Source organism: Grampus griseus, assembly GCF_964374135.1.
Source record: "Grampus griseus genome assembly, chromosome: X".
Classification (NCBI taxonomy): Eukaryota; Metazoa; Chordata; class Mammalia; order Artiodactyla; family Delphinidae; genus Grampus; species Grampus griseus.
The window spans coordinates 48,403,145-48,412,793 of NC_138999.1; the positions used below are offsets into that span (position 1 = coordinate 48,403,145).

General features: G+C 37.2%; 1 protein-coding gene across 3 annotated transcripts in view; it reads left to right on the plus strand.

Annotated features, from left to right (window-relative positions):
- The window catches only part of KLF8 (KLF transcription factor 8), a gene marked incomplete at both ends in the record, with an annotated part of 60,232 nt that extends 52,681 nt beyond the window's left edge, over positions 1–7,551 (plus strand). For all 3 annotated transcript variants that reach the window (XM_082681488.1, XM_082681487.1, XM_082681489.1), the window contains one exon: positions 7,370–7,551. In XM_082681488.1, the coding sequence (XP_082537614.1) occupies positions 7,370–7,551 (182 nt within the window). The remainder of the gene's footprint in view (positions 1–7,369) is intronic.
- Between the last annotated feature and the right edge of the window lie 2,098 nt (positions 7,552–9,649).

Here is a 9,649-nt window from a genome sequence, read left to right on the forward strand (position 1 = left end):
TTGCTAATTATTAGAGAAATGCAAATCAAAACCACAATGAGGTATCATCTCACACTAGTCAAAATGGCTATCATCAAAATCTACAAATAGTAAATGTTGGAGAGGGTGTGGAGAAAAGGGAACCCTCTTATATTGTTCGTGGGAATGTAAATTGGTGCAGCCACTGTTGAAAACAGTATGGAGATTCCTTTAAAAACTAAAAGTAAAGCTACTATATGATACAGCAATCCCATTCCTGATTATATATACAGAAAAGATAAAAACTCTAATTTGAAAAGATACGTGCACCCCATGTTCATAGCAGCACTATTTAAAACAGCCAAGACACGGGAAAAAAAACAGTTACCCATCAACAGAGGATTGGTTTGAGAAGATGTGGTATATATATAATGGAATATTACTCAGCCATAAAAAAGAATGAAATATTGTCATTTCAAGCAACATGGATGGACCTAGAGAATATTATACTTAGTGAAGTAAGTCAGACAAAGACAAATATATGATATCACTTACATGTGGAATCTGAAAAGTAATACAAAGGAATCTCTATACAAAATAGAAACAGACTCATAGACATAGAAAACAAACTTATGGTTACCAAAGGGGAAAGGATTATGGGAGGGATAATTTAGATTTATGGGATTAACAGATACAAACTACTATACTTAAAATAGATAAGAAACAAGGATATACTGCATAACATAGGGAGTTATATTCAGTATCTTGTAATAACTTGTAACGGAAAATAATCTGGTAAGAAATATACATGTATAAATATAACTTCAAATATATATATTTATTTATTTATATTTACAATGTTGTATTAGTTTCAGGTGTACAGTGAAATGATTCAGTTCATTTTGCTCTACACCTGAAACTAACACAACATTGTAAATCAATTATACTTCAATAAAAGAAGCTTCCCCCCTATGTTTACTTCTGTAATTTTATGGTTTCTGGTTTTACATTTTAGATGTTAATCCATTTTGAGCTTATTTTTGTATATGATATGAGATAAGGGTCCAATTTCATTCTTCTGTATGTGGATATCCAGTTTTTCCAACACCATTCATCAAAGACATTATTCTCTCATTGTTTGTTATAGACACGTTGTTGAAGATCAATTGACTATAGATGCATGTATTTCTATCTGAGCTCTCTATTCCATTGGTCTATATCTCTATTTTCATGTCAGTACTTTACTATTTTGATTACTGTAGCTTTGTAATATATTTTGAAATCAGGACCTGGAATGCCTCCAACCTTATTATTTTTTATCAAAATTGCTTTGGCTATTCAGGGTCTTTTGCAGTTCCACATGAACTTTAGAATTCTTTTTTCTATTACTGTAAAGAACACCATTGGGGTTTTGATAGGAGTCACATTGAATCTGTAGGTCATTTTGAGTTATGGATATCTTAACAATATTAATTTTACCAATCCACGAACATGCGATATCTTTCCAGATGGAAAGATGTCTGTACCTTCTTTAATTTCCTTCATTGGTGTTGTATAATTTTCTGTGTACAAGTCTCTAACCTCATTGGTTAAATTTATTCCTATTTTATTCTTTTTGTAGCTATTTTGAATTGTATTGTTTCCTTCACTTCTGTTTCAGATACTTTGTTGTTTGTGTTTAGAAACATGAGTGATTTTTCTCTTTTGATTTTGTATATTGCAAGCTTACTGAATTCTTTAATTAATTCTAAATCCTTTAATTAGGTCAGTTTTTGTTTGTTTAAAATTTGCTGTTGAAGTAAGTCAGAAAGAGCAAAACAAATACTGTATGTTAACACATATATATGGAATCTAAGAAAACAAACAAAAAAAGTCGTGAAGAACATAGGGGTAAGATGGGAATAAAGACACAGACCTACTAGAGAATGGACTTGAGGATAGGGGGAGGGGGAAGGGTAAGCTGTGACAAAGTGAAAGAGTGGCATGGACAGACATACACTTCCAAACATAAAATAGATCACTAGTGGGAAGCAACCACATAACACAGGGAGATCAGCTCAGTGGTTTGTGACCACCTAGAGGGGTGGGATAGGGAGGGTGGGAGGGAGGGAGACGCAAGAGGAAAGAGATATGGGAACATATGTGTATGTATAACTGATTCACTTTGTTATAAAGCAGAAACTAACACATCATTGTAAAGGAATTATACTCCAATAAAGATGTTAAAAAAATTGGTGTTGTTTATATATATGATCATATCATCTGCAAATGAAGATAACTTTTTTCTTCCTTTCTGTTTTGGGTGTCTTTCGTTTACTGAAGTGTAGTTGATTTACAATGTTGCATTAATTTCTGTTGTAGAGCAAAGTGATTCAGTTATACATACGAATACATTCTTTTTTATATTCTTTTCCATTATGGTTTATCACAGGATATTTAATATAGTTCCCTGTGCTATACAGTAGGACCTTGTTTATCTACTCTATATATAATAGTTTGCATCTGCTAACACTAAACTCCCAATCCATCCCTCCCCCACACTCCCTCCCCTTTGGCCATAAGTCTGATCTCTATGTCTGTGAATCTATTTTTGTTTCACAGATGGGTTCATTTGTGTCACATTTTAGATTCCACATATAAATGATATCGTATGGTATTTGTCGTTCTCTTGCTTACTTCACTTAGTATGATAATCTCCAGGTCCATCCATGTTGCTGTAAATGGCATTATTTCATTCTTTTTTATGGCTGAGTAATATTCCATTGTATATATGTACCACATCTTCTTTATCCATTCATCTGGCTATGGACATTTAGGTTGTTTCCATGTCTTGGCTATCATGAATAGTGCTGCTATGAACATAGGGGTTGCATGTATCTTTTTGAATTTTAGTTTTGTCCAGATATATGCCAAGGAATGGGATTGCTGGATCATATGGCAACTTTCCTTTAAGTTTTTTAAGGAAACTCCATACTGTTTTCCATAGTGGCTGTACCAACTTACATTCCCACCAATAGTGTAGGAGGATTCCCTTTTCTCCACACCCTCTCCACCATTTGTTGTTTGTAGACTTTTTAATGATGGTCATTCTGACCAGTGTGAGGTAGTACCTCATTGTAATTTTTATTTGCATTTCTCTAATAATTAGTGATGTTGAGCATCTTGGGTGACTTTTTTATTTCCTTTTCTTGTATAATGCTATGGCTACGAGTTCCAGTACGATGAAGAAAAGAAAGGGGAAGAGTCAGCTTCCTTACCTTGTGCTGGATCTTAGGACAAAAGCTTTTAGTTTTTTGCTATTGATTGTGATGTTAGTTGTTGTCATGTGTGTCTTGTGTTGAAGTAAGTTCTTATATACCTACTTTGTTGAGCATTTTAATTATGAATGGATACTGAACTTTTTCAAGTGCTTTTACTCCATCTATTAAGATGATCATGCAGATTTTTTCTTAAATTTGTTAATGTGTTTTATCACGTTCATTGATTTAAGTATATCGAACCATCCTTGCATCATCCCAGGGATAAGTCCAACTTGATCATGGTGTATAATCTTTTTTTTTTTTTTTTTTTTTGTGGTACATGGGCCTCTCACTGTCGTGGCCTCTCCCATTGCGAAGCACAGGCTCCGGACGCGCAGGCTCAGCGGCCATGGCTCATGGGCCCAGCCGCTCCGCGGCCTGTGGGATTTTCCCGGACCGGGGCACGAACCTGTGTCCCCTGCATCGGCAGGCAGACTCTCAACCACTGCGCCACCAGGGAAGCCCCCTATAGTCTTTTTAATGTACAGTGGAATTCAGTTTGCTAGGATTTTATTGAGGATTTTTGCATGTATATTCATCAAGGATATTGGCCTATAGTTTTCTTATCTTCTGCTTTGTTTGGTTTTGATATCAGGGTGATGCTGTTCTCATGGAATGAGTTTGGAAGTGTTCCTTCCTCTCCCATTTTTTGGAAGATTTAAGGAGAATTAGTATAAATTCTTTGGATGTAGAATTCACTTGTGAAGACCTCTGGTCCTGGGGTTTTCTTTGTTTAGAGATTTTTGATTACTGATTCAATTTCCTTATTTTTTATTGATCTATTCAAGCTTACTATGTTTTAATTCAGTTTTTGTAGGTTATGTTTCTAGGAATTTATCCATTTCTTATAAGTTGTCTAGTTTTTGGCATATAACTGTTTATAATTGTCCCTTATAATCCTTTTTATTTTTGTGGCATCCATTGTAATGTCTCTTCTCTTATTTCTGATTTTATTTACTTCAATCTTCTGTTACATTTATTATTGATTCCTTCATCAAATCAATAAATGATTTGAGTACCAGTATGTGCCAGACAATAGATTACACCAGTAGCCTTGTATTCATTGTAATCCATCTTGCATATCATGGCTAGATCATTTCAACATTCAGATTTGATCAAGTCACTCTCGAGTTCAAAAGGTGTTTAGTGTTGCACACTCCCCCCACCCCCCAACCACTGCCTTCTGGCAGTGGTGTACCAAGAGGGACAGGGCAGTGGGAGATGTCATAGCCAGAAGGAGTATCTTATCATTGACTTACAACTGGAACATGATGATAACAAAGAGCAAACGTTTAGTTTATTTTGTTTTAAAATTCTTTATAGTCAATGCATCCCCCTTATTGCCTATATCTGAGGCAGACTACTCTCACTGCCCCCCTCTTTGGTATGTCACTACATTTCATGCTAAAATCCAAATTCTTTAGTCTGGCCTTTGTAATAGGGACCATCTCATGGAAATTCTGTAAAGATTTTTACAGAATTCAGGATGGCTGATCCCATGCCCCATGCATCATTTATGGTACTTCCTACCAGCCCATGCCCCCAACTGACTGGGTTGCTTTTCACCTACTGTTCTACCCATCTAAACCTACCCATGTTTCAAGCTTAATGCCTTCACACTAGCGCACAGATTATTAAGCCTTGGAACTTATATCATACTTTGTCACATAGCTAATATGTACATTTTTTTTTTTTGCGGTACACGGGCTTCTCACTGTTGTGGCCTCTCCCGTTGCGGAGCACAGGCTCCGGACGCGCAGGCTCAGCGGCCATGGCTCATGGGTCCAGCCGCTCCGTGGCATGTGGGATCCTCCTGGACCGGGGCACGAACCTGCGTCCCCTGCATCGGCAGGTGGACTCTCAACCACTGTGCCACCAGGGAAGCCCCTAATATGTACATTTTATATTATTATTTTCCCTATGTATGTTTTGTCCTTCAATATCGATGATGTATTGATGAAGGTCATGAGTTGAGTTGTACCACATGAAATGCATTAGCACAAACAGGAGCCTGTTCAATGATAATAAAAGGTAACAGCTTTTGCAATAGGAAAAATTGGTCTCCTTGCTGAATTGTGTAATCTGTGTATTCTAGCAATGAGCTCTTATCACCACAGGGTGTCACTGCTTTACAAGTCAAATTTTCTTCATTTGATTGTAGAGAAGATAGAAGTAAGAGAAATTCTTGAGAGATTGCAACAAAATGTATAGCAGTGTTTGGAGGTGTGGAGATGGAATGGAATTATATAGACCAAACTGAAAAATCCCATTTACACACTAAACACCATCTACAGTCTCATTCTCCTTTCCACTGGTATTTTGCTGTGTAGTCTTCCAGATCTTTTCTCTTTGTTTGGGGGTTGTGTGTGTGTGTGAGAGGGAGAGAGAGAAAAACAGAGAGACAGACACAGAGACACAGAGGTAGAGAAGTTTAGAGAACATAAATGGGATCCTACTCTGTGTGTGTGTATGTGTGTGGTACATAGCCATTCAGTAGCTTTTTCTTTTCATTTTATAACATTTCATTGGCCGTCTTTTGTTCTCACTACATCCAACTCTATCTCATTCTTCTTAGCAGCTAATGCAGCAATTTCTGTATATTGAAATGATCAGTAATTGGCATATTTAATCCTCAAAATAGTTGCCTTGGTATTTTCCACAACTGTGAGTCAGAGTGAATTCCATTCTGTTGCCCATTGTTTGAAAGCTGTACAGTTAATTAGTAAGCACTTAGGAGGATTGATAAGTGTTGAGCAGTAAGTTGAAAAACAGCATATGCAAACAAGATTGCCACCAGAATTTAGAACAACATAAAATAAAATGCTCTGGAGTATTTATAAGGAGAAGAGGAGAAAGAGCCAAAGTAAGAAAGACCATTAAAATACCAATACATTTTGTACAGGTTGGCTAAAACGTTCATTCAAGTTTTTCCATAAGATGTTACAGAAAAACCCAAACGAACTTTTTGGCCAACCCAATACCTACATTATCTCTTATTTATGATTATAAGATTATACATGCTCATCATAGAAGATGGGAAGTAGAGAAGCACATTAAAAAGAAAACAATCGTTACCCTAACCCCATAATCTTAACTTAACCATAGTTAATATTTATTTTTTGCTCATACCGTCTTACCTTTTTACGTTTAAATTTTTATTATAAGATACAGCTACATGATTTTTAAAACATTCCAACAATACAGGAAGGTGAAAAGTAAAAATCCTCTTCTCACCTGATTCTCATCTTCTCTTCTCATTCTCATCCTCACTTTCCAGATATTCACTCACTGTTAATAATTTCTCTCATAATTTATATTTAAGTGTGTTGATATTGCCTTTATTCCGAGTATATAAATATGTGTTATGTGACATATACACCATTATGGAGTTATACTGTGTTAATGTTTTTTATATTACTTTTTTTTCATATAGTTTTCTACCCAAAGCATACATATTCCATATATAACCCAGGTGCAACCTGGGGGTACTGAGCAAGCATGTAACTATTTCAAAAAGTTTGACTTGACACTTCTCCTCACCCCATTCCATGCCACTGAGTTTCTGATCTTTCACAGAAAAAGGCCTGTAGTCTTAACTGAAGACCCATTCCAGTGAACCACACATTCTTCCTGTGTGTATAACTCTATTTTAGACTATTATTTTTGGGGAGCTATTAGAGGAGAAAATACAGTTACTACCGTGTGGTATAGTGGAAAATGTCAAAGATTTGGGTTTTGATCCCAGCTTTATCATTTATTGGCTGTGTTTAAAGGATAAAATGTTTCATACAACCTTGTGAGATATTTTTATCCCTCTTTAGAGATGAAAAAACAGAGATCCAGCCAGGGAGAAGTGACTTATTTAAGGTCACACAACTACTATGTACTAGAGCCAGGATTCAAGCAAAGGCCTGTTTGAGGCACAGCCTATGTGTTTTCCATTCAACCATCGTGGCTTCTCTTTGGGACTTCAGTAAAGGTGAAAGAGAACATGTCTTTAAAGTGATTGCTTAATTTTTTGACTTTATAAAAGGTTATGTACTCTGTTATCTTTTCGGGATCCAAACGTCTCTTATCTGACTCCCTTTGTTTTGTCATATTCCCTTTTTTAGGAGAGAAGCCTTATAAATGCACCTGGGATGGCTGCTCCTGGAAATTTGCTCGCTCAGATGAGCTAACCCGCCATTTCCGCAAGCACACAGGCATCAAGCCTTTCCGGTGCACAGACTGCAATCGTAGCTTTTCTCGCTCTGACCACCTGTCTCTGCACCGCCGGCGCCATGACACCATGTGAGCGGCACAGACTGCACTAGAAGAGCTGCACTGGTCTCTTTCTTGTGTGTGTGTGTGTGTGTGTGTGTGTGTGTGTGTGTGTGTGCGCGCGCGCGCAATGGGATCATGACCATCTTTTCCTCTTTGACTCAGCTTGCCTCTGGGATGGGATTGAAACAGTTCACTGAGCCAGGCTGACGAAACTGGAGGAAAATATAGCTGATCTTCCATAGGGACTCTTTATATTCCACGTTCATTTCTCCACTGACCAGTCCCCAGTTTTTTCAACCTCCGCATGGGTTGAATTCCAGTGCGGCACCCATGGTTGCCCCCCTCCCGTCCCTGTTATGAGATAGGACATTTTTCCTACAATAAGAAAACAGGAATCAAATTCAAGGCTGTGAACAAACATACGCTGCTTTTTGTTCTTACTTTCCTCTTGTTTTATAGAATTCTTATCATATTTCTGAATCAGTACATCAAAGTGGTTGGTAGTGTCCTAAATTGACTTTTTTCAAGTTCCTAGACAGAAGAGGGCATAACATTGTAGTTGGCTGGTAAGATTTACAGGGATTTGGGTCCTGAGTATAGGGCACATTCTCAATGAATAAGCTGAGTCCCATACCAAGCTCCAAGGTTTTGTAAAGCCAATCCTATTTGTTCTTACAGTTTGGTTTTCAGACAGTGCTGGTGCTTCTTGCTTCTTTAGTCCATCAAAGGGAATGAAAGGATCTTTTTGTTCTTCTCCTTTTCCTCCTCTTCTTCCTCCTCCTCCTTCAGGATTAAAGATTTTGCTGCACAATTACATTCTTTGTTTTGTTAAATTTGAACAAAAATTCAAAGCACACATCGACGTGCCAGTAGGGTAAAAAGTGTTCCAGGAGAGTAAGTTGGGCAGTGACAGGAACAAGTAGACCCAGGATGATCCTGAAAACAAATAGAGGAGGACTTTTTATGGATAGGATATCAAAAGTGCTATAATCACAAGTCTCATTCAAATGGCAATCTGTTGAGACAATGTCTTGAGGGGCTACACTGTACTGTTTATTCTTCTGTTTACATAAAGCAACTGTTATGTGCATATTGCATGATGAGAAATGACACACTGGGGCCACGTTATACAGAGGTGAGGGGTTGGAAGAAAAAAATATGTTAAGTACATGGCATTATTAGCATGCATTCCTATGTTTCAAAAGGAACTATAAGAGGCATTTAGTGAAAACTGACAAACAGAAAGCAATTTGATGTTCTGCAACTGCTATGAACATCTAAGCCATTTATTTTAGCCATTATAGCATGTTGCATAATATACACACTTGTTTACCCAATCAATGTTTTATAATAGTCTCTGGGACATAAAACCCTCTGTTCCAGGCCCTGGACCTCAGATCTACCTCCACATGGCATATTTCCTCTCCTGGGGTCAGGGAGGGGAGGTTTGCATCACTTAATTGTGGACACAGCCTCTCTCCTGGAAAAGGTTGTCTTCATACGGTACCCCTTTTCCTTGGCAGATATTCAACAAGTCTCTCTTGAATACTTCAGGTCATTACTTCCCAAGGCCACCTAGTCTGACTAAATCATAGAATTCTAGCACCAAGAAGGGATCCTATTAGCTATCTAGTCCTACCCATCATTAATATTTTACAGATGAGACAAATACGGGTCAGATTCCTTCCCCAGATGTTTCCTTGAGGCCTTACAGACCTGCACACCCATTCTCCCAGGGATCACATTATTAAACCAAATTAAAGAAAAATTTACATGATTGGTTGCAGTATTTGTCCAAGTTTATATGTTAGGCTTCAGAAAAATTTAGACCACTCACAAAATCATTTACAGTTGACTAAATTGTAAGTAAAATGTGCTTGTGGTCGTTGATATATAACATTAGGAACACAGTTTTTCTATTCTAACACTTTCTATAATATCTCAGGTTTGCTTTACCTCATTTCAAGTTACAGTGTCTTTTCAGACCATAAACCCTCATAAATTTAAGGACTACCTGTATTTTTCAAAATGATATGTAGATTTTTACTATTTTAGCCTTGTTATTTTGATATAAGTTTTACCCTGACTTTAAGTGTGCAAGTTCCACACTGTAGACTAATTGTTAAAGC